At 40.4% G+C, this 25,865-nt stretch overlaps 2 protein-coding genes across 3 annotated transcripts in view; both read right to left on the bottom strand.

Annotated features, from left to right (window-relative positions):
- The window catches only part of MALL (mal, T cell differentiation protein like), a 29,734-nt gene extending 26,567 nt beyond the window's left edge, over positions 1–3,167 (bottom strand). Inside the window, exon 1 of the mRNA XM_060259666.1 lies at positions 2,998–3,167. Coding sequence (XP_060115649.1) covers positions 2,998–3,105 — 108 coding nt within the window. The 5' untranslated portion in view covers positions 3,106–3,167. The remainder of the gene's footprint in view (positions 1–2,997) is intronic.
- A 4,887-nt stretch (positions 3,168–8,054) lies between these two features.
- NPHP1 (nephrocystin 1) overlaps positions 8,055–25,865 on the bottom strand; it is a 45,372-nt gene continuing 27,561 nt past the window's right edge. For both annotated transcript variants that reach the window (XM_060248352.1, XM_060248362.1), the window contains 6 exons: positions 20,090–20,166; positions 17,048–17,147; positions 15,509–15,621; positions 12,572–12,645; positions 10,965–11,009; positions 8,055–8,581 (listed from right to left, as the gene is read on the bottom strand). In XM_060248352.1, the coding sequence (XP_060104335.1) occupies positions 8,309–8,581; positions 10,965–11,009; positions 12,572–12,645; positions 15,509–15,621; positions 17,048–17,147; positions 20,090–20,166 (682 nt within the window). In that variant the 3' untranslated portion in view covers positions 8,055–8,308. The remainder of the gene's footprint in view (positions 8,582–10,964; positions 11,010–12,571; positions 12,646–15,508; positions 15,622–17,047; positions 17,148–20,089; positions 20,167–25,865) is intronic.

Here is a 25,865-nt window from a genome sequence, read left to right as displayed (position 1 = left end):
CAGACCATCAGTCCATCAAGGTCAGTATTGTCAACTCAGATTGGCAGCAGCTCTCCAGGATCTCAGACCAAGGCCTTTCACATCAGCTACCCCTTGATCTTTTTGCAAGAGATGCTGGGGATCAAGCCGGGGATGTTTTGCATGCCAAGCAGATGTTCTTATCACTGAGCTATGGCTCTTCCATCTGTTTTGCATGAAAGTTGCTCCTTTCTTTTGTCTGTCCTGAAGCTAACCACCAATCTACTTTATGGGGAGATACTGTGTTCTAGAGCTTTGAGACTTGGAAATTTATTTCTATCTGTTCCAGACAAACAATGTGGACTTTATGCTCTTTTTGTTCTAAGGGCAGAAATGGAAACTGAATATCTAATCAGAAACACGTTTTAAGCATCAGCTTCAAGAACATGTGAGAACTGGGAGGTAAGTTCAGTTCAGTTCCTCTGTTTATTCTAATTTCCTCTTGTCAGCACCATTTGACAAGTTTTAAAGGCAAAAAGTCCAGCTGAGTTAAAGTCCACATGCCATGGACTGCATCAACTAGCTAGCTCCACAGTAGTTTCCAAAGAGGCAAAGTCTTAGGAATGTAATCACCCTCCTCTTTCTCCTATGGAATTCATCCTCACAATAAATACCTTTTTGTAAAAACAAGATAGATTTGTGGATAAGAGTAAGGATTGACATGAACTGGCTCACAAGCCAAAATTCAGGCCAAACTTGAGCCTGTCCAGAGCTCGGGAACAAATGTTCAGGGAAGGCACATTCCCCAAATATTCACTGGAGTTTTGACCAGTTCAGTTCAGCTGTTCAGGGCCAGCCGTTTAAACCTAACAACTGAGTAGTGCAGGGTCCACCGCTCAGCTGTTAGGTTTAAACGGCTGCCAGTCATTTAACCCTTCAATTTTGTTCCTCTCCAAGCAGCAGACAACCATTTAACCCTTTAATTGGCAGCCATTTAGCCCTTCAGTTTTGCTCCCCCACCTTTGAAACTGTGTGGAACAAAACCTAAGAGTTAAATAGCTGGTAGCAATTTAACCCTTCAGTTCTGCTCCCCACTGCTTTGAGAGGGGAGAAAAATGAAGGGTTAAATAAACTCCCTTTCCCAGGCAATTCCTGCCCCCCTTTTTCCAACCATGACTCACCACAGCCAGGAGAAAGGCAGAACCAAACTTGCTGGACCAGTTTGGTTCATGTGGGGCCCATTCCGTTTGGGTTCAGTTGATGGGTTCAGTCCTGAATCGAACCACCCTTTTTTAGGTTCATGCCCATCCCTAGATAAGAGGCCTCTTGAATCAAGGTAGAGGGCCAACTAAGGGAGCCCACCACAACAGACAAGGTTACTGGGAACTTGAGACCCATGTTTCAAACATTATGTTGCCATCACCATGAGATATACTGAAAGCAAGCACACACACTAAAATTTTAATTGCACTGACTAGTGCCTCCAAATCAAAATGTTCTGTTGTCATCTCTATTCTCTTACTTGTGGTATAGTCTTGGTTACACCCTCATATAACACCTAGCATTATATAGCACATTCAGTGCAGTAAGCAGTCATATTAAAAATCTTTTTGCAATCCTTACAACAGTCTTGTAAGCTAGGCTGGTATTATTTCCCCCATATGGTAGATTGGAGGCCTTAAAACCAACTACTAAGTTCTTGTTGAAGGTGAGATTTGAACCAGGGACCTCTCAGATCATCCTCTTAGCCCCTGCACTTACTACCTACATTGCAATCAATTGCCATTAAAACTATATAGTAGTGTTACTACCTGGAGACTTACTTGCTTGTAAAAAAATTAGTCAGATGGTTAGAGATAGTTCCAAGCCATGAATGGAACATGTTATTATATACTCATAGAAATTTGCCTGCAGGAGATGAATGATTAAGGAAGGAAGAGGACAGGTTTGACCTTCCTGGCTGAGCATTATATTGTATAGGAGAGCCAGTGCAGAATAGTGGTTGGACTAATGTCTGGGAGACCTGGATTCAGATCCCTGCTGTGCCATGGAAGCTTGTCTCACCTTCCACACAGGGTAATTTTTGTGCAGAGGATAAAATGGAGGAGGGGAAAACAATGTAAGCTGCTTTGGGGCCCCATTGAAGAGACAAAGTGGGATATAAATACCTAAATAAATACTGCAACCATTGGAACTCCCATGTCCATGATTCTGTCTTCATGAACACCTTAATTTTCCATTGGGACCTGAAATTTTCTTGTTTTCTTCTCAGGGGCTCCCTCTTTTAGCTTTTCATCCCTTTTGGGTTCCCTCATTTTGAAATCTTTGGCTTTCAGGAGTTATGTAATTGCAAGTTGCACATCATTTGCTAACTGTTAATATATGATTGAATTTTTTAAAAAAAAGCAATGCCATGTAATCACTGGACTAAGGGGCAAACTTTAAATCCACACATTCCATTGTTTATACATACTTGTTTTCTTGGAAGAGGCATTGTGTGCATTGGTTAGGTGGGATGCAACTAGATACATGTAAAACATTGTCACCTTGATCCAACTCTAGTAATACTTTCAAAAGATGCACAGCTATTTACAATAGAATATGGAAGGGGGATGTGCATTTGAAAGCATATCCCACCATAATCAATGCAAGGCAAATCAATACCCTTAGCACTTGGATGTTCATTTTGATGGGTATTTGACTGTGCATAAGGTTTACACTTATGGTTTCTGATCCAGGAAGAGATAATATACACACATACTCAGAGAAACCTGTTATGTATAAAGATTTCCATAGCTGAATCAAAGTGTTTATGATTCACAATAAAACCATAACATGTGCATATGATAAATGTGTGTGGAGCAGAACGTACCACAGAAGTTACAGATGCTGGGATTGGTTGTTGTTCCATCTCCTGAATGCATGTTATGTAAACACCTGGGTGAAGCAGCCCTTTGTTAAATAGGATGTCAGTTTTTAAAGGTTATAAAAAGTTTTAAAAGTTGTAATAAAAGAAACATTGGATGAAGTTTGACTTACCAGCTCTGGCAGAATCAAAGCATATGGTATAGTTCTAAAAACATCTAGTCCAGAAGGTACCTCTTCAGGAGCTGGGAGGGCAGATGGCATTGAAGATTTGCTGGCCATTTCTGCAGGCTGAACAGCAGTGGTTCCAGCTCTGTTACACTTGATTATTTCTGCAGCACTGTTGGCATGTGAAGCTTATAATAGTAACCACTGACACACCCATGGGGACGTCAAAGGTGAAACCAGTTCCAGCTTGGCAGGTAACACCACTCATCATTGAAGAATCATCAACTATGTAAAAGTTAATAAAACTACTCAGCACACGGAAATCTAGTACCCTACTGGGGGGTGGGGAGGAGAATGTGTGTTTATGTACTTAAGAAAGTTATGCAGCAGGCCCTAATCACGAATTAGAAGAAAAATCTCTAACACTCAACTAATATTTATTCTGAAAGACTAAACACTGAGCAAACCATTTAAAGAAAAAAAAACCCTGCTTTCCAAATTTCAAAGTCAGCCCTTAAGATTGTAAGAATTTTGCACAGATTAAATTGGCAAAAGCAAGCTACTTGGTCACTGCAGCCGGGTGAACAGGCCAGCTGGTTAGAGGGTGAATTGTAATTTACTAGGAATACAAACAATATCATACAATCATAGAACTGGAAGGGACCTCCAGAGTCATCTAGTCCAACCCCCTGCACAATGCAGGATATTCACAAATACCTCCCCCCCACACACACACATACATCCCCAGTGACCCCTGCTCCGTGCCCAAAAGATGGCAAAAATCTCCAGGATCCCTTGCCAAATAGGCCTGGAGAAAAAAACGCTGACTGACCCCAAAGTGTCAATCAGGATTTCCCTGGGCGTGTAAGAAAGGGCCACAAGAACTAAACATTGATGCAACCCTTCTTGCTCTCCTTTTAATGATCTACCTAATTCACAGAATCAGTATTGCTGTCATATGGCTATCTAGCCTCTGCTTAAAAGCCTCCAAGGAAAGCCCACTACCTCCCAAGGAAGCCTGTGTTACTGAGGAACTGTTCTGTCAGTTCTTCCTAATGTTTAGCCAGAAAGTCTTTTGATTTAATATCAACCCATTGGTTGTGGTCTGACCTTCTGTGGCAACAGAAAACAATTCTACACCATCGTCTATATTACAGCCTTTCAAGTACTTGAAGATGGTGATCACATCACCTCTCAGTCGTCTCCTCTCCAGGCTAAACATGCGCTCCTTCAACCTTTCCTCATAGGACTTGGTCTCCAGACCCCCTCACCATCTTCGTTGACCTCCTCTGGACCCGTTCCAGCTTGTCTATATCCTTCTTAAACTGTGGTGCCCAAAACTGAACACAGTACTCTAGGTGAGATCTAACCAGAGCAAAGTGGATTGATACCATCACTTTGCATGATCTGGACACTATACTGTACTTCTGTTGATACAGCCCATAGGTCCACTAAGACCCCTAGATCCTTTTTGAACAAACTTCTGCCAAGACGAGTCTCATCCAACCTAATTATGCATTCTTGACTATCAACAACAGACAAATTCTCTATAGCTCAATGTTTTGGAAATACAAAAATATGTTTAGTTCTGGGCAAATATTTTCCCTTTCATGGGTTTATAAAAGACACACTAAGGGGTCCTTCTGATACAGCTACCTAAGCTAAGAAAGACTGCTGTGAGAGGAATGCCTTCCTGTTAGTTTACAGAAATTCAGATTCCCAGAATTTGCTGTTGGGATGTTGCATCATGCTAAGCCAGACCACTGAGCCATTTGGCTTAATATTATCTACTTTGTCTGATAGGTCCACTCTCACATAGGAAGTCCTTTTTCAGCATCCAAGATCCTTCTAACTGGAAATGCTAAGAACCCAGACTTGCTAGCAATAGAGTAATTAACAGACATTTATTACCTCATTCTCCCATTCTGACATATTACTGTTTATTAGTTTCCCATGCAAATGCTATCCAAATCAAATGTTCTTTCAATTTGTTAATGTCACTATTTTGCCATTGTATTCTAACTTTATACCACTTTGTATTCTAAACCACTGCTTACCAGCTGTAAGTAGTTCTGCTCACTGTACCCCATTCCATTGTCTGATGACTCTTCTCTTCTGGTTGACCTTTGCACCTCTCCCTCCAACCACTGTAAGGCATATATCCCAGACTGAGTCTCAAATAGCTTGTTGCCTTACCTTGCTGGAAGGAAAAGAAGATCAGAAGGCAGAAACTGCACCAAAGCCTCAGAAGAAAACTCTGAAAGTTTCATGGAGAACTGCGTTCTCTCTAATCAATAGCTACAGAAGGGAGAAGACAGCATCTAGCTGTGCAGATATTGTTGAACCTTTGTTTGACCCTTTTTTCTGACCAAATAATAAGCTTATATTTTCTGCTTAATTAACTTGCTTTAACTTCCTTTCTTTACTTTTCAGATAGCAAAAATTAAAGTATATAGGCTAAGGTAGCATAGGTTGCATCAGCTTGCAGTTTTCTCAAATATACTGGGGATATTTGCAGTTCTGCTTGTAGAAAAGGTAAGGCATTTAAAACTTTTAGATTCTGCAAATAATTCAAACATTGCAGTTTTATATACTAAGTTATAAATGATGCATTTTCTATTCTTAAGGCAGTAAAATTAGTTTGATAGGATAGCAAGTATTACATGTGTTTCAATTTTCCCCAAAATTTCTGGAAATTTTACATCTCTAGTCCCAGATCACTTGTTACTTTCTCCCCAAGAGATACACATGCTCTCTGAAAGCTGAAGCCACACTAAGCATTCTCCTCAGAGGCTAACAACAGAGGAGGCCTTCTGTTACCTTTCTTTCTGCTTAGATCAAAAACCAGACGGAGGATCCAGATGAAAGGCACTATCAAGCAGCAGATAATCCTGTGAAGATGAAGCAGGGGTTTCAAGATAATGCTAAAATCCATACTTTTTGAAATGCCAAGTGTGCAATTTTTTTACACTCTCCAGAGGAATACTAATAAAATTGTTGCTGTTTTTAGTTTGATTGAGCCCTGTTCTGAGGGCACACAACAGATAGCTTTTGCTGGCACTGGGAGTTGCAAGGGGTGGTGGACTGGCCCAGGCTTCAGTGTCATTTCTCAGCACACCAATGTTATATCATGGCTAGTACTGGATTCACACATGTGAGGCAAGTTCAAAATCAGTCCTCAAGAAGTATTCTCATACCAGAGTAGTTGCAAAAATACAATGAAGGAAAGGACAAAGACTTAAGCTATACCCTGAGCTATATGAAGGACAAAAAACCATGTGAAAGGTAGATGGCTATCCATACAAAGTAGAGAGCTTATAGATCCCACAGTGTATAAGGGGAGAAGAGGATCACAATGACTTCATTTTTCCCTTTTCCAGTCCAATGGTTTGTCTCCTCATTCACAGCTGTGTGAATTGGAGGCATCCTGCAGTCTGAAACTAAGAACTACTTCATCTAAACTTGCCAGGTTTTAAATGTGGCTAGTTTTGTTCTTGGTAAAAAATTATATTATTATGAAGTTTTATTGTTTTAGGAATCTGTTGTATACAGTTCCAAGGGCCATGCTTTTAGAGTAAAGAATGTAATTAAAAATTGTACATTAAATAAAATAGGTGTGTGCTTGTTTTCCTTTTATTTCACCCATCCCGGTATGTCATGTCTGTTTTACTGAATGTGTGTCTAGAGGTCACTGTAATTGTCAAACACAGAAAAGCATAGTGAAACAGATATTCACACATAGAATACACTTTGTCCTCCACACACCCAGGTTAGAGAAATGTTATGTATGAGACACTCCCAAATACTGTTCATACTGCCACAGTCTCTGCCTGTTAGCCTCTATGCTCTGCTGTAAGACAGTTATAAACAATTAATGGCTTAATGTAATAACAACTTTAAAATAAAGACTTATCAGTTTATGGCAGAACATTTTTCCTACATATTTTAAGATCATGTGGAAGGATTGTATTGTCTTGGTGTTAATTGACTGTAAACACATCCAAACAATTACCCTTATTTCTGGATAGCCTTGCTAAACTAGTCTCTTCTCAGTTTGGGTGCCATGGCTCCATTCAGTTTTAGGCTCATTAAAAAATAATCTTTAATAATTACATGGCAAATTAACATCCCTATATCCACACTATGCTGTAGACTCTTAGTGAGATTTGTACCAGCATAACCTCCAGGGAATTTTCTGAGGCAGTCTATGTTGCAGCAAAAATACCTAACACTCCAGTCTTAGGAGATTTTAGTTTGCAATGCTAGAATAACAATTTTCAGTGACACTTCAAAAGGGAGTGTGCAGTGACAGCATGACTTAAGGTTGGATCCACCAGGGAACATCTGCAGATGGCAGTATTCTGGGCTTCAGTAGGAGAAGGAAGGCAAGAAAGCTGTTTCCCGTGGACAGAAATCCTTCCATCTGCAAAAATACTGTAGGATACTATAATGAGTTAAAAGAAACTGCTGCTGCTGTTTCAGTGCTGTTGGCTTCAGTGGTTCTTTTATTGATTTTCATTTATTCTAATGACTAATTTTACCTTTCTGCAAGGCCTTCAGAGATTTATGGGTATGCAGACTACCCCCTCCCACTCCTAATCAAAAAAATCCAACCCCTTAAAATAAAGATCCTCTGCTACTGATCAGCTGTTTATCTCAGCCCCAAAGCTGGGAACAGCAAAACAGTACAGATCCCACAAGGTAACTGCATATTGAGAGTGACATAACATATGTGTCAGGATTGGGGCTTTATTTCTTTTTGGCCAATTTTACTTGTCACTTTCTTTACAGATAGCAAGGTGAATGTAATAACCTCAATAAATTGCCAGAACTTGATGTTTTTGAAACGCAGCCGTCATTTCACACAAGGATGATATTTGGCCACTAACCAAGGTTATCTGATACCTCTTGAGATTTACCAGGAATAGTCTGAATGTTCTGACATTTTCCACTCACCTTCTAAAATATTAAGCAATACATGTTGAGATTCATGTGATGTGTGTGGTAAGAAAGACTCTGGGAAAGATAAGGAGATGCAATGAAAACTCTGAAGAAACTCAATATAAAATTCAGCAGAGCTTTATCAAAGACATTAAATATATCTTTACAAGCTTCATTAAAAATACCCTAAATGACATGATATAAATAATAGCAATACAATTGACTTATAAAATTGTTGTAAAAATAAAATAAAAAATTCATACTATGAAAACATACAAAACTCCCCCCCCCCTTGGCTAAGTTTTCTGAGGTGTGCAGTCTATTCCTATTAGCATGGCAACTGGTAGAGTTCCAGGACCTTGAAATCCATTAAAAATCAGGGACCACTCTTCTGTGCCTTTCCTAGGAAATCATATGCAATCTCTGTGATATCAAAAGCTTTGTGAAGGCTTTCTGATGAGAGCAGTGAGGGCAGAGCGCCATCTCTTTCTCGATTCTGCTTCAAGAAATCAGCAATCATTCGCCAGCGGGTGCCTTCGGACTCTTCTTCTGCCCACCTATACTCAGGAAGGAGTAGGGACTGGAGCAGAGGGAAGACAGAATCGTGATATACCAGGGTGAACACAGACTTCAGAAATTCCCGGTCTCTCTAAGAAGAAGAAGAAGTAAAGGAAACCATTAAAATACGTTGCTTCCAACTGGATTCATTTAGGCTGTTTCTTTGCTGCCTCTCTATTACAAACACTTGAGGTGACCCGTGATGTTTAAAACAAAATATCTGAAACCATTATATGAAAGAGTGCAAACAATATGAAAAGCAGTAGAATAAAAGAGTGTTTAAAAGCAACTTTAAAAGCAAAAGCAGCAACAACACAAGAACATATAAATTAACTGAATGCCTGGAAAAAATAACATTATTTATTTCTGACATTTTAGCTCATGTTTCTCAAAAAATTGACTCAAAGCAAATTAAAATATTATATCACAATTTTTAAAAAGATGAAAAGCATTACAACCACCAGCACAGAAACTAAGAACCAGCTCTCAATTCCAAAACCAGTTAAACAACAAAACTTTAACCTCTAACCACCCTCCTAAACAATTCAGCCTTGCAAATTCTTCCTTTGCAATAGTTAATGCTCAAGAAGTTCAATATCAGGAGCACCACAGAAAAGATCTACAATCAAGGTGCCACAGCAAAGAAGGCCCTGCCTCTGGTTGCCACTTACCTTATCTCAGAGGAGTAGGGCCATTGAGATTGATCCTAACTGACAAGCAGGCTCACAGAAGTATAGACTTTCAAGCACTCCAGTTTCAGATGTATTAAAGTGCAGTAAAGTCAACCAACTTTTGGCAACCCCAGCAAGGGGTATTTGAGGCAAGTGAGAAGCAGATTAGCCATTGCCTTCCTCTGTATAGTCAGCTTGGTGGTCTCCACACAAGTACTGACCCAGCTTAGCTTCTGAGATCTGACAAGATCAGGCTATATACCAGGGGTGGCCAAAATAGAGCTTGGGAGCTACATGCAGCTCTTTCAAACATATTGTTTGGTTCTCAAAGCCCCTACCACCCAGTCAGCTGGCTTGGAGAAGACATATAAAGTTAAAGTTGCTTTCTTTCCACTTCTACCTCCTCCCTCCCCATCCATTCATTCATCCATCCATTCCTCTCTCTCTTTCACTTTCTCATTTGTTTCCAATTGAGGGAGCTAGGGAATGCTTGCCAAAATATATAACTTTCAAGAAACATTTCAGGAAACAAATAGTTCTGGTTATCTAGTAGTTCAGTTTATTACCATCAAAGATCAGTAAAAATTTAAATAAATAAGATGTTCTGCCAGCAACTTAAGGCTGCTTTTATTCTTGCCTGATGATCTCTCTCTGTACGTATGATAATATATAATTGCCCACTGAATTGGACGGGGATGTGGTTGGCTGCGTTCATGTCTTTCAGCTCTCAAACATCTGACATTTATTTATTTTTATTTAATTATATTTATATCTTGCCCTCCCCTATCAGGCTCAGGGCAGCTAACAATAGTTAAAATACATAATATTAAAATAGAATACAATAAAAATCATTAAAATCATTTTATACACATATAATACATTATTCTATTTGGCTCTTACATTAAACAAGTTTGGCCATCCCTGCTATTTACCATTCTGCCTTCCCTCTTTCCAAATCCTTTAGGGCTTCAAATATAATACAGGGGTGGCCAACAGTAGCTCTCCAGATATTTTTTGCTTACAACGCCCAACAGCCCCAGCCATTGGCCATATTTATATTTAATATAAGAACCAGTACTCTGATTTGTCAGCCAATAAAGTTATTTGGTGACTATCAGAATATCTTCTATATAATCTGATTTTTTTAAACATCCACACATTGAGGCCACCCAATGCTAGGATAGATGTTTGCTCAAAGTTGGGGGAACCTCCAGGTTGAAGGAAAAAAATCTGAGAACTCAACAAAAAGAAAGGTGGTTGAAATAATAAGAAAGCAGAAGCTGTGACACTTGTGCATGTACAGGTATCAAACTAAAAACACCTCATTGTTTGGGTGGCATTTTGGGTTTTTGTTGTCCTTATCAGGATTAAGGAGAGATGGAATATAGCCACAAAAAGGGGCAGAGAGAGAAGCAATGAAGAGTGGGATGGTCCAAGGGGCTGGGAGGGAGAAGGAAGGGACAAACAAGGATGGAAGGGAAACTGGATCAGTGAGAGGATGGGGAAGGGACAAAAACACAGCACAGGGGCTGTGAGGGGGAAGAAAAAGGAAAGTGGATGGGAGTGCAAGAGGACTAAATGGCTGCTGGAAGGAAGACAAAGCAACACAAAAATCAGGAAGGTGGACAAACAGGGGAGGAGAGAAAACAGCAAACAGATTGGGGGGAGGAGCAATTGTAGCCAGAGCATTGGAAGGGGGGGGGGGGCAGGGGCTGAACAAGATAGTAGAAAAAAATTTCTTCTCAGCCCCTCAACCCACCAGAATATACAGCTGATACAGGAAAAGCCCTCCTGCTTGCTTACCTTTTCAGATCTCTTTAGTGTGCTTTCCTTTTCTGCCCAGGCACTCTGAAAATACAGATCCAATGCTCTGTATCAGATTAAAAGTTCTTGAAGAAACAGGGCAGATATGCATGTGAGAAAAACATTCACAATAACTCAAGTATCAAGTTGTGGGTGACCAAACTGGATCTTCTAATCAAGCCCAAATGGGAAAAGACCACACATATATAAATGCAGGGGTCGCTTTGTAGAAAAATAGATGGTGGAGCTCATCCAGAGATTGTTATGCAGCTGTACCTACTATTCAATGGATAAGGTGGGGAAGAGCCGGGGGAACCCTCAGAAAGGTTCAGGAGCTGTACTCCTGTGACCTCCTGCTGAATCCAAGGCCTGTATAAATGTAACAGCTGACAGATGCTGGTCCAACCTCCCCTTGAAAGCATGGAAGAAAGGAGAATTCAAAACCTCCTTGTGTAGGCACAGTCCTACTGAATGTGTGTGTGTGTGTGTGTGTGTGTGTACATGTGTTTGTTTGTTCACAGGGGCCAGTAATTCTTCCTTTAATTTCTTGTAAATATCTGAAACTGCTCAAACCCTCTTATTACCCCCCAAGTAAACATACCTGAGTGCTTTCTGAATTCACCTTCACATGCCTTTTTCACAAGTTCACAAAAAAAAAATCACATATTGATTTTCAAACCAATGATGTATCTAGTCCAGCAGCCTCTCTCCAACAGTGGCTAACTAGAGGCTCCTGGGATGCTTACAAGATGGAGACAACCACAGTCTGTGGTAGCAAAGATGCCAAACAGTGTACTGAGAGACAGCTTTTTCTTGCCTTGATTCAGCCCCTAGCCTAGCCACCCTGCATTTTCTTCATCCTCATTTGTGGATAATGCCACACACAGATTTATGGATTTGAGGGTCTTACACCAGAAGAAGTTAGGGCCTTGTGGGACCTCACTCAGTTCTGCAAGGCCTGTAAAATGACACTATTCTGGCTGGCCTTCAGTCTGGAATGACTGATAAGGGGAGCAGGGAATGACATCTTATATACTGAATGCCATCTGAAATGTAATATTGTCAATTGGTAGCAGCACCAGTTTGTTTTACCTGTTTTGTTTATTTTAATGCATAGTGCAATGTATGTGAACTGTTCCGATTTTACTGATTTTGATCCGCCCTGAGCCTGCTCCAGTGGGGAGGGCAGGATATAAGTCTAATAAACTTAAACTTACACATATGCAAAGGACTTACATGTTTCTCCTCTACCATCTTATTAGAGTAATGGAAATGTAAACAAAAATTCTTTCTTCAGTAATGGCCACTGGAAAATCAGACCTTTCAGAGCTTTTCTTTCAGTATACCACACCCTCCAACTACGTTCCAATCCCCTCCTATCACATCATTTTTTAAAAAAAGAAATCTCTGTCTTTGGAGAAACAACAGATTTCTATTTCTGTTTACTTTGCTTCCAGCATATTTGCCTAAGCCTTACATCACCAGAGCAGCTGTTTAAAACAGCTCAATAGGACAGAAATATGCAAAGCAATCCACTCCTGCTGGCAAGAAACAGAATTTCATTGGAGCTGTCCTTTCACATTAGCAATGCAATGCATTTTACCCACCCTAAGTGCATCCATAAGATCAGGCTGCTCCATGAGTTTGGGGAAAGTTGACAAAATTGGATTGCTGAGCAAATCTGCAAGATAGATGGAAAAGATATTGGTTATTTTTGTAAGCTGTAAATGGTATTTTACCTAAGACAGGAGCAATTTGAGATGTGCTTAAATGCAATTCTCAGCCTCGTAATTTTGAATATCCACCAAGGACAATTTAAAATAACAAAAAATACTGGTGAATTTATAAAGGAATTATGTTGCTGTTACAGTGCTAAATAACCTTTGGGAAGAACATATTCAGCACAACAGATACATCTGTAAGCAGGCACCTGTATTTTTAATTTAGGATACCCTTTAAAACTACTTCAAAGACTGCCTGCTCCCAGAAGGACCTCTTGGGTGACTGCTTTTTGTAACTCTACTGTCTGAGATATGGTGGGGTGTTTATGACAGACAGGACCTCCTCTTGTGTCACACAGGCTTTGGAATGCCCTTCCCATGGAGACTCATCTGGGTTTTTTCCATTTTAAGTTTTATGAGGCAGGTTTGTTCTTTTCTCCTGAGCCTTTGAAGGGGCAGAAAAAGAGCTGGTTTCTACTGTTTGCATTCTCAGAACCTGCAGCACATTGTTGTTAGTTCTGATTAACAGCCCATTTCTATGCTGTCATGTTTTTATGATGAGTTCCCTATTTTGTCATTTTATCTGGAAGCCACTTGCGGATGATTTTTTGATGTGTCATGCTAACCATTGGTGCTATAATAATAGCAACAAGTTGGAGGCATGCAAGGTCACAAGGGAAAGAAAAAAATCCCATCTCTTCCTCACTGGCCTCCACTTGCCTACCTCTTGCAAAAGCTATGGTTCCCCCTCCCCCTTTACCCAATTTCCTTTTTCCCTATCTAATAGCCAGTGGCCACTCTTCTTACCCAACAAGTTCATCCCAGTCACCCATCCAATTTTCCTTTCCCCCTCCCCCCACCCCTATGTGCCCAGTTTCTTCCCCCCTTGTCTACCTGCCCAGTTTTTCCTCTCCATCCTCAACTATTGGACTGATTGCCTACCCTTCCCCTTTATGCATAGCATTTGGGTTCCATATTGCTCATTTTCATATCATCTGCATATTACCAGTGTCTGATTTTTTGAAAAAGGACAAGGATGGGCCACCATTTCTGAGTGTTTTTAAGAGGGATGTGCACCTAGTTCTATGCCTGTACAACTGTTATTTTGATTAGTCTTCTTTCCCCATCAGATACCAATCCACCACATCCTTTGATTCAAGCTAAGCACTGACTAAGCCAAAATCTGGAAGAGGCTCTGCGAGGAGCCGAACATATAGTTTATCGAACTTGTGTTTCCACGTGAATGTTCTGCTTTATCTTGGCTTCGTCACAGTAGCACGGTTCTGGCAGCATCCACACAATGTCATCTTCTATTTGTGCAGAAGCAGCCATGGAGTCAGCATCCTTCTGAATTCAATACCCATCCTCTGAATTTAATGCTCATTATGGCTGATAGTACAGCAAAGCTATCACCAGATCCCTCTGTCACACACCAAGATCAATTCTCATCTCAACACCTAGCTCTTCACTAGCATGTTTTAACTAGTATTGGCATATAAATAGTACACCTAATAAAACAGGAGAAAGGCTATGGTAGACTGACAGAGGTACTGAACATGCAATGGAGTAGTAAGATGCACTTAACAAGAACTAAAACAATTCTTAAGGAGCTTTTTTCCCTCTGTTTCCTTTGTTTCCAATAGCAGATCAGACAAAGGTTATGGTGAGAAGGAGACAATTAATGGTATTTAGATGACCAATGTATGTTCCGTTCTCTCAGGCTCCTACCAGATCAGACTGAATCAACATAATTCAAATCTTAAACTGGGGACTCAGACCAAAATCTTAGTTTCATGATCAGAGGTCAGAGACAACACAACACAGTCTTAACAAGGAAGAACACAGGGTCTGGGGATTTCAGATCTCTTCTTTGGCATGCATGGAGAAAAGGGCATCATCCTGCTGCTGCCATTTTCCTGACTCAAAATGGCTCGGGGTAGGGAGCAATATTTGCCCTACTGGGGAACCCACAAGTATATTCTGAAGGGCATTTTGCCTCACCACACAGGATATGTTTCATGCATCTGTTGCTCAGTAATGAGCCCCACATAGCATTTCGGGAAGTGAGTCTGAAGCTACTGTGCATCCCCTGAGCCTCTTCCCACAGGTGGCTGTAAATAGGTGACTGCCTCTTCCGTTCTCCCAGCCTAAACGCCTTTGCTGGATAGTTGGGGAGGGAAAGGAGAACCCTGTACTCCGCCCCAAACTCTCTGGAGAAAGGGTGGGATAAAAAATGGTGTGTGCCCCAAGTCTCTGCACCTTTCCTTCTGCAGACCACTAAGATCATCCCAGAAGAAGGCAGAAAGGAGGCTACAGCATATCCATGGACCTCAGGCCATTCTCTGGAAGCTCGCTTACCACCTGCTGGTTTGCTAGGGTTTTTGCACTGGATGCTGGACTAGATGGATCTTTGTCCTATCCCACAAGGCCTTTTTTTTCAAGAGCACCTACGCAGAATCACGTAACAGTTAAACAACTGAGAGAATATGCACTTATTTGAAATAAGCAAGTCATGCAAGCCAATAATTAGATGAACCTTGCTTTATGAAAACTGAAAGGCACAAAATTCACTCAAACTTTGGTCTGTATTCATGTGCACAGCACCTCTTGTGGCTATCAGTGGCTATTAGCCACAGTGTGTGTGTGTGTGTGTGTGTGTGTATATATATATATATATATATATATATATATATATTTGGCCGCTGTGTGACACAGAATGTTGGACTGGATGGGCCATTGGCCTGATCTAACATGGCTTCTCTTATGTTCTTATGTTCTCTTCGTTCTGGAAACATCTCCCATCAGAAAAGCCACCACATTTACCTGCATTCTGCATGTTTAGCCTGTCCTTGAGAAGCACGTCACCCAGAATCTGCCGATAAAACAGCAGGAGGTGTATGTAGCACATACTGCCAACTAATACTTCTGGCAGCAGGCTAGAAAAGAGATGAGTAAAAAAACATTAAAAATGTGTTTTATTACAGAAATGATGTATCATGTCTTCTTGATACAAATATTTGCAAGCTATTTGAATCTAACAGCAACAACACCAACTTTGTTCAGTTCAATCGAGATTTTTTTCTTGCCCATTAAATGATTCTGCCATTAAAGAGCCAAGAAAGAAGGCCAAACAAAACAGAAATACTGCTTTTGAATAATCTTAATCAAAGGATATTCTTTAGTTTGTATTCCTAGGCCTCTCGGTATAGGAATATCAAGAGGCTCAACACGATAGGGGGCATAAACTCTTTCTCTTCTGTAAACTTAAATGCCATCAGCCCTTCTCCTCCCAGGCCACAAACCATTAATTGCCACACCTGCTATCTCTAAACTCCATACTTCACTTTATACAAGAGACTGGTACTTGCTCTGCTCCAGAATGCAGCAAGGATGTTAGCAGATAAACCAACTCCTAGCCAAAAGTTAAACAGCCAAAGTAGCAGCTGCATTATTGCTAGAAGTAGAGAGATGTACCTGCTCTAGTCAGCAAATCTAGGTCTTACCCTCACTTTTACGGTGAAGGTTCAGACTGCAGTCCTTGACTTGCTTTGGTTCCTCATCACTGCAGGAGCTAAACAGTATGGTGCCTCCACACTCTACTGCAGCACAGGGTGGGAAGAGGAAGAGGAGGGAGACAGTGGTACAGATGAGGGGAGGAATAGTCCTAAACCTACAGTCCTCTTCCGTAGTTCCTCCTCAGATGCATCCCTCTCGTTTTATAACCAGGTCAATACTAGAGCTGAAACAAATTTGCCTCTTCTGTAATTTTCAAGTAAAATAATCAGCAAATATTTGACATTCAATATTTGAAGACATTTAATGACATTTTATTTCAATATTTGACGCTATTTGGCTGCTGCTATTTGACAAATGCAGCTTAATATCATTTTTGGAATCCCTCTTGTAAAGCTATCAAGCTGTAGTTAAACAAGAGTATCCCCACCTCATTCAGGCAGTCTGATATAGCCTTATAAGAACAAACTAATCACAGAGGACTACCATGTACTTCTTGGCACTTTTTAATTTTAAAGTTGTTATTTTGTATAACATATATTTCTCATTAGAATAACTAGTCCATGATTTATTCTCAGGGCTCAGTCTGCCTGTATTGACTCACAGTCTGGGGCACTCTGTTCTTTTACTTACTGGTTTTTTACATTTGAAAGCTAACAAACAATGGCATTTAGCAACTTGGGCAGTATTTGACAGCTGACATGCAAGATATGGGGTGGAGGACTTAATCTTGAACCAGGAATAACCTCATGGACATCATATACACAGAAACTCTATATGAGAAAGAAAATTAAGTCTCCAGAACTCAACAGCATGACGCAATGTCTACTGCCAATTTTGCTTACTTACTTCAGAATGTCTTTGGATCGTGTGTTCAGTGACCTCAATTTCACAAGGAGCTGAGGTTGCTTCCTTGGTGCTATCATTTGGTGGAAAACACCAATGCTGGCTTTAGTAAAAGAAAAATAAAGTCACAGCAATATACTAATACCAGAGTCAGAAATAATGAATCTTTAAATAATCCAAAAGGAATCCTTTGTTCTTCTTTCCAGCACCTTCTCAGACTACCTTGCTCAGTTTCACAGTGATCACCTATTTTCCAGTTTATTTTCTTCTTTGATTTTATCCACATATTGCTTGTCTATCCTCCCTCCCCCTCTCATCTCCCATCAGAGTGAATTCTTTACCTTCTCATATATAGATGCAACGCTGCTACACCTTCTTCTTCTAGCAAACCTCTTTAAATGTCTTTATCCTGACAGACTTGACTGCACATCAGGCAATCAACCAGAATTTTTCTACACTTTTTGAAAATATTTTATTTTAATAATTTCTTCCGCTTCCCTCCTCTGTTGTTACACTGTAAGTTACTGACAGGGACTTGTGTGAAGATAGATCCAGTGGGTAGCCATGTTGGTCTGAAGCAATGTGACAAAGTTAGAGTCCAATAGCACAACAAAGTTTTATTCAGGATGTAAGCTTTTGTGTGCATGCACAATTTGTCAAACAGGATGGAATCAGACTTGTCCATATATATATATATATATATATATATATATATATATATATATATATATATATATATATATATATATATATATATATATATATATATATAACAGGGGCATTTCAACAGGGGCATTCCCAGGGGCTCTGAAGGAAGCAGTGGTCTGTCCTCTCCTGAAAAAAACCATCTCTGAACCCCACGGTCCTAGCAAACTACCGCCCAGTTTCGAACTTGCCGTTCTTGGGCAAGGTAGTGGAGAGGGCGGTGGTAACGCAGCTTCAGGCTTTCTTGGAGGACAATGTTGTCCTGGATCCCTTCCAGTCCGGCTTCTGCCCTGCCCATGGGATGGAGACGGTGTTGGTCACCTTAGTGGATGATCTCCGGAGGCATCTGGATCGAGGCAGTTCAGCGCTGCTGATCCTTCTTGATCTGTCAGCAGTGTTTTATACGGTTGACCATGAAGTGCTGGCCCACCGCCTTGCCGACGCAGGGATACGGGGGCTGGCCCTACAATGGCTGGTCTCCTTTCTCCAAGGTTGGGGAGCGAGGGTGGTGCTTGGGGGTGAACTATCCCAGCGGCACCCATTACAATGTAGTGTGCCACAGGGAGCAATTCTCTCCCCAATGTTATTCAACATCTATAAGCGCCCCCTTGCCCAGATCATCCAGAGGTATGGGCTGGGGTGTCATCAATATGCAGATGACACCCCGCTCTATCTGCTGATGGATGGCCACCCGGATTTGGCCCTACAGAAATTGGGTAGGGCATTGCAAGCTGTGGCTAGTTGGTTGCAACAGAGCCAGCCGAAACTGAATCCATTGAAGATGGAGGTGCTGTGTCTAGGCTGTGGTGGACAGGGATCAGAGATCAGGCTCCCATCCTTTGATGGGGCTCCATTGATGCCCACATTGAGGGTGAAGAGCTTGGGGGTAATTCTGAATGCCTCTCTAACTATGGAAGCCCAGGTTACCACCACTGCCAGATCAGCCTTTTTCCATCTGAGGCGGATCAGACAGTTGGTCCCGTATCTCGACCCCCATGACCTGGCCACAGTAACCCATGCAATGGTCTCTTCCAGGCTAGATTATTGTAACTCTTTCTACATGGGGCTGCCCTTGACCCTCCTCCAGAAACTCCAGTTGGTGCAGAACGCTGCTGCACGGATGTTGACTTTGTCGCCTGTAAGGGCATAGATCCATCCTGTGCTGCATGAACTGCACTGGCTACCCATTGAGTACTGGATCCGGTTCAAGGTGTTGGTACTTACCTTTAAAGCCCTACATGGCCAGAGGCCAGCATGCCTTCAGGACCGCCTTTCCCGGTATCAGCCCTGTAGGTTCCTACGATCAGCAAACCAACAACTTTTGATAATACCCGGCCCCACAGATGTCCATCTAGCCTCGACGAGGGCCAGGGCCTTTTCAGCCCTTGCCCCTGCCTGGTGGAATGAGCTCCCCCTAGAGATCTGGGCCCTGCGAGATCTGCTTCAATTCTGCAGTGCCTGTAAAACAGAGCTCTTTCGCCAGGCTTTCAGCTGAGGCAATGGACATCACTTGTTACTGGCCTCCCTCCCTCATTCCATCGCACATTCCATCCCAGCGCTGCTGGATCTGGACAATAGGTCACACCTGTGAGGCAGAATCTGCCATCTTAGTCTTTGTAATTTTAGATTTTATATATTTTAAATTGTTTTATTGTTTTTTACTGTTGACTGTTTTTATGATGTAACCCGCCCTGAGCCTGTTCTACGGGAAAGGCGGGCTAAAAATCGAATTTTATATATATATATATATATATATATATAAAAGGCAGAGGCTGAACAGCATCCTGCTATTTTGTATGCTTGTATGCTAATTTGCTGTTCAAGGCTGAACAACATCCTGTTATTCTGTACGACTGTTTGCTAATTTGCTGTTCAACCTCTGCCTTATATATATATATGGACAGATAAGCCTGATTCCATCCTGTTTGACAAAGTGCGCATGCACACGAAAGCTCACATCCTGAATAAAACTTTGTTGGTTTTAAAGGTGCTATTGGATTCTAATTTTGTCAGAGATTTGTCTGTTTTAACAGTGCCATTCTAAGCAGCTCTATTCAGACATACTCAGTGGGGCATATTCCCAGGAAAGTGCTTGAGGGGGTGACACTGTTAATCTTGCACAATGTTTAGTACAACATCAGGGTTGCATAAATAAATTGTATTTATTTTATTTTAGCTGATTTACATTCTGCCCTCCCTGCAGAAATAAATATAAACTGAACATTTCTAATACAATGCTTAGGCTACCTTCTGCCTTCATCCAAATCCAAATCCCTCTATTGGCATAGAGCCTTCATCCATTCTTTTTCATTTTCAGTTAAAAAGTCAGATAAACTATACCTTTTCTTGAAATGGATGGGTCTACCTCAACCCCTTTTTCATATGGAGTCCCACCATTCAAAAGCAACTCATATGTTCTGCAAAATATAAATGACCCCACCACATAACAAAATAAAAAATACAGATTTTACATAAATGAAAAATAAGTTTTATTTATGGTATTGGTCAGCTTTAATACTTTGCCTTTTCTGAATTACCATATTGAAAATTGAAACACTTTTCTATAGCAGGGTTTTCTTAACAGAAAATCCAATAACCATCAATTAAAGATTTTATAAACATAAATGTATTTCTTCTATAAATAAGGACACACTTGCACAAGTATTTTTCTTTAGTCATGTATGCTCATCAGGCATTCATCTTATGACAACTATAGAGACTCAGAGGCAAGTATACATGTCATCTTGCATACCAAAGTACTAATCCTCCCATATAAAAACAATAACATGGCAGGTAATAGAGATAAACTATTTGTTGGGGACTATCTTATGAAAGACAAGCCAATAACAGACCATCAATCTGTGTATGCCCAGATTTTTATTAGATTGCTTTTCATAAGCGAACATTCAATGCAATAGTTCCCCATACATTATCTGGCGGTTTATGATACATGAGAAGATTTGTGCTAGTACTTAGGGTGTGTTCTTTTGTATTTCTATTTTACATACCAAAGTGGCAATATTTCAGAAAGGAATGTGTGCATGCATGCACGCACAAACACACAAAAGTTTTCCTTCCGCCACAGAACACCTGAATCTTAAAGACAGGAATAAATCCCACCATCCCAGCTTCCAACAATGTATCAAGAAGACCCAATTTTATGCTTCTTGGCTATAAAATTTAGTGAAAGCAATCCTCCTTATTTAGTTTTTTTAAATGTAATTTATTTTTGTTTTTTTCAAGGGTTTACATAATATTTTATAATAAAAGATGAAAAACTATTAAAGAGAGTTATTTAAACATACTATCAATGCTAGTTAAGTTAAAATAACAAAAATATCTAATTAAAAGTATGTTTTCCTACTCCTCTCTTTTCTTTGCTTTCCCTTCCTTGTAGTTCTCCTTTCCCCCCCTTACCAATATTATTATTAATACTGACCTGAATAAGTTATATTAGTTAAGGTAAACGTATTATAGAATTAGCAATTTACTCTCTCCATTGTATATGCATTAAAAATGTTAAGTTTAATTTTCAACTGATATGCTGTAACAATGGACCCACTACTACTTGTTACTCTTTTACTACTATTAAATTAAAAAAATAAAATAAAAAGACCCAATTTTGAAATGCTTGCAATTTTCGAAAGTGGTATACTATATGGCACAAGAGTCTGCTGTTTAGAAACGACACTCTACATCCCCACTGAATCTTTTGAATGATCAGCTGAATGCCTGAAAGGCACCTTTGAGTTCAAAGACACCCACTGGGCAGACAAGCAAATGTCATTTAAGGTAGGACTAGATAATGCTAAATTTACTCCTGTTCTGAATTCCACTCTAACCAGTTCGTTTCTCTGGATTTGCACAAAACAGTTCCATGAGGACTTGTTCCATATTTCCCCCACACACACTTTTCATTTAAGTGACACAACATGGCAAACAGCCATCTCTTAACCCTTTGTGTATTATCTTAAGAGAACATAAGAGAAGTCATGTTGGCTCAGGCTAACGGCCCATCCAGTCCAACACTCTGTGCCCACAGTGTCCAAAAAACCCAGGTGCCATCAGTGGACCTCCTGATCTTGCCCCAGAAATGGGGCAGTATGTGGAGTAGTATCTTGCCCCAGAATCATGAAATTATTGAAAAAGAGGTCAAACAAAGGGCTGTTGTAGCTGTGAAATTCTTAGAGGTGATAGGTGGATGGCATTAAACACTTCCTATTATAGCACTGATGGTCTCACTTCCTAGTTCTGAAACATCTCAGGGGTTACTTAGCTACAGCTAGATAACCCAGCAGCAATTCAGAACTATTTTACTACACCTTTAATTTAGAGTCAGTTCAGATTGTGCACTTTGGCTGATAAATCATTCCTGTCTATGGACAAGAAATGACTGGAATTATGCCACACTCGCAGGCTGTTATTTCCTTAAACTCCAGTATTCCAAATTCCTCAGGTCAATTCAGAGACATGCATACATTATTTCCTATCATTTGATGGCTTTCAGCTAAATTTATGAGCAGATGCCACTGATAAGCATTGCACATAGGGTAATACAAAACTTCTATTACATCTGTGATAGTTCATTCACACATACAAGTCATTTCTGCATGGAGTACCATCAAATGATGAACATGACTGCATGAACCAGCCTCCATGTAGTGGCTAGAGTAGCAGACTAGGAAACTAGGCAGCCTGGGTTTGAATCCTTACTTCTACCATAGAAGCCTGCTAGGTGATGAACTTTTAGCCTGACCTACCTTACAGGGCTGTTGTTATGGGAAAATGGAACAGGAGAGAATGATGTTCTAAAAGCTGCCTTGAGTACCAATAGTGGGGGGGCAGGAAAGTGGAATATAAATGTATCAAGTGCATCTGTGAGCCAGATGTGTGTTTTACCAATTCACACAGCACAATTAACCTGTGTCAGAAAACACAGATACGAGTCCCATGTCAGCAGAAATGAATGTTGGTTCTTCATACAGGGCATATGTCAAATGTCATGGTTCAGGAGAATATCCTACATTAGATATGTAATAGTTTTATTGTATGTGGCCACTGGCTATTACAATATAAAATCACAGTACAAAAATGTACATTAGATAGGGGTTTATCAATTGGAAAAGTTGTATCCAAATGTAGCCACATCCAAACTCGACTGTTGCTTAACCTCACATTTTCTAAGATTATCTTGTCCTATAAATCAGCATTAATTACTACCCCTGAACAGGATTTTAAGATGTTTTTGTCACTATCATAATTTGTGTTGTCTTGTTCCAAGAACTGCTTGTCACATAAAATGCAGAAGTGTTAATTGGTTCAGTATGATTTCCTGTATGCCAGTGATTAATGTGAGATGCATATTTACGAAATCTCTCATAAAGGTTAATACAGGTATTTAGTGATAAAGGCAAGTGAAATGCTTTGCATTCTCTGCATCTGTCCCTGCCAACTACATTAAAGAAGAGCCACAGTCTGAAAGAAGCACCCATTTCTTTGTGCTTCAGACATCACACAGCAGCTTCCACTGGCATATCAAGTAGCAAGCAGAACATAAGAACATAAGAGAAACCATGTTGGATCAGGCCAATGGCCCATCCAGTCCAACACCCTGTGTCACACAGTGGCCAAAAAAAAGGAGGTTCACAAATGGAGCTAGAAGCTCTTCCACTTTGCCGCCCCCACCCCAGCACCAAGAATACAGAGCAACTGTCCCAGACAGTTCCAATAATATGCTGTGACTAATAGCCACTGATGGACCTCTGCTCCATATTTTTATCCAAACCCCTCTTGAAGCAGGGAGACAACAAAAAAAAAAAAACCCTGGTCAATGAACCGCTTTCCAGGTCTGTGGAGATGGCATTAACTTAAGAGTCAAACAATACATGACATCAGCTTTCCATGAGTGCAACTAAGTGTATGGGATGTTTTGGTTCTCAAAAGAAAGGTGTGTAAGGCAGTAAGAATTGGAGATGTAACAATGGGGACCTCGCTCTTTCTTCCCCTTCCCTTCCACTGTTGTCCTAATAAAAAATTCCACCACATATTTTGGGTGGTCTTGGTAGCTTGCTAAGAAACCACTGTCTCTCCATCTTGGGAGAAGGCAGGATTGTGACAAATTCAAGAGGTGCTCTGACAATATTCAAGTTCCAGCATGACTACAGGAGGCTGGAGAGGAGAATAGGAGCTCATCTCCCTCACAGCAACTTCAGAAAGGACTTCTGAATTCAGCATTAGGTCTGGAAAACACTGCCCTTCCTGGGAGGATTCCACCAGAATAAAAAATGCACTTGTCATTAGTGAACTAATGAACATATCTGTGAAGCAAGTCCTGGGAGGCAACACTGGTTCATGGGACAGTCTTCTGCGGGAGACAGCTATGCTGCTTTTTGAATTTTGCTTTTCATCAGTGCTGGTTATCCAGATGTGTAGGCCACACACCAGTGGAACATACAGCTGCAGAGGACATCAAGAAAAATGGAAAGCCCAGTAAATGGTGCTGCCATAGAGGTGAGGCAGTGCAGAGACCTGGCATTGCTTATCACTGGCCAGGTCATGGACAGAGCCCAACAGATACCTATGATGCTTGAATACTGTAATACATTAAAAATATGATATTGTGCCTTCAGGGAGAAGAAGTACAGTTACAAAGTACAGAGCATCTAGTACTGGCAAAATGTGGTATCTCTGCCACAGGAATATGGGAAGATGTCTTGACTATGGAATATTAAAATGGGTAATGTGCATTTTAAAATAGACTGTGTGGAAGTGTCTAGGGACTGACCTAACAGTCAGGTTGGCTAACAATAAAGATTTTAAAAGAAATTTACAAATTAAAAATGCTACAAAACCACAGGTTTCTAACTTATTTTAGCCTCCCCCCACCAACTCAGCATTTAAGACTGAATAAACAGTGCATTCACAGTACACTAAATAATGTGCTTTCAACTGGATTTTTGCTATTATTACATGGTAAAAATCCAGTTGCAAAATGCATTATTTAGTGTAGTGTGGATGCACCCACAATAGAATAGAAGCAGCTTTGAGCAGGTTCTCTGAGGAGGCAGCATACAACATTTTCAAAATAAATAAATACTAAACTGCTGATGAAACACAAAGTCCTTATAAAAGGCTGTTTCAAAAGAGGAAATCTGGGTTTGGTTTGGGTTTGGGTGTAGAAAAAGCACAGCCAGAACTTATTTGTATACTAGGCCACACCCCCTGGCATCACCATTGTTTCACATGGGGCTTTTTGTAGAAAAAGCCTAGCAGAAACTCATTTGCATATTAGGCCACATCCTCAGATGCCAAGCCAGCCGGAATTGCGTTCCTGTGCGTTCCTGCTCAAAAAAAAAAGCACTGGGTTTATCCAAGCCACATTTTAAATAGTTCAAGGACTGAGGCTTGTTTAGCAAGTCTAACCACTCTCAGAAACTGCTAAGAGCCTGAATATATATCAAATGACATCAAGTTTCAGTGTTCAGCCCAGGCTCTTTGACATGTTTAGCGAAAACACCGAAATGAATAGTTCTTCTGGCATGATCCAACCCCTGCTCAAAGATATGTGGTATGGTGAGAAAGTATATCTGAAAGGCAACTTCCTTGGGCTGAGTCCCTGGGACACTGAAACTAAAGGTTTGCCTGCTGGAAGGCCATTATTAAGTTGAATTAGTCAGTTCGGGTCCTGCCTTGCCTTTCATAGAAAAGGTTTATTGGAAGTAGTGCTATTCTAGGTAAATATGAATAAGTTTGTCTTTAATAAGCTTCTAGACAGGAGGAGGAAAGAGAGGAATCAAATATGTGCTATGTGGAAGATCTATGGTTGACTATCAATATACCTAATTCTCAATATTAATAAACATTGTCTCAAAACCATCTATTTTAAGTGATAAACTGAAAAATGCTTCTGCTTACAATTTAATTAACAAGCACAAAGGAGAGGGTATCCACATAGGATTATTCATGAAACTGAAAATACAGCTGAATTATTACAAGGATGTTACACAACAAGGTTGGATCTGCCTATAACAACAATATTACATGAGCATTTCAATACTGTCATTCATCCTATTCTGTTCAAAAATAATATACAAACACTGGCATTGTGGGGAAACAA

Source organism: Heteronotia binoei, chromosome 1, assembly GCF_032191835.1.
Source record: "Heteronotia binoei isolate CCM8104 ecotype False Entrance Well chromosome 1, APGP_CSIRO_Hbin_v1, whole genome shotgun sequence".
Classification (NCBI taxonomy): Eukaryota; Metazoa; Chordata; class Lepidosauria; order Squamata; family Gekkonidae; genus Heteronotia; species Heteronotia binoei.
Note: the sequence above shows the minus strand (reverse complement) of the source record. Positions and strands in the feature narration are given on the sequence as shown.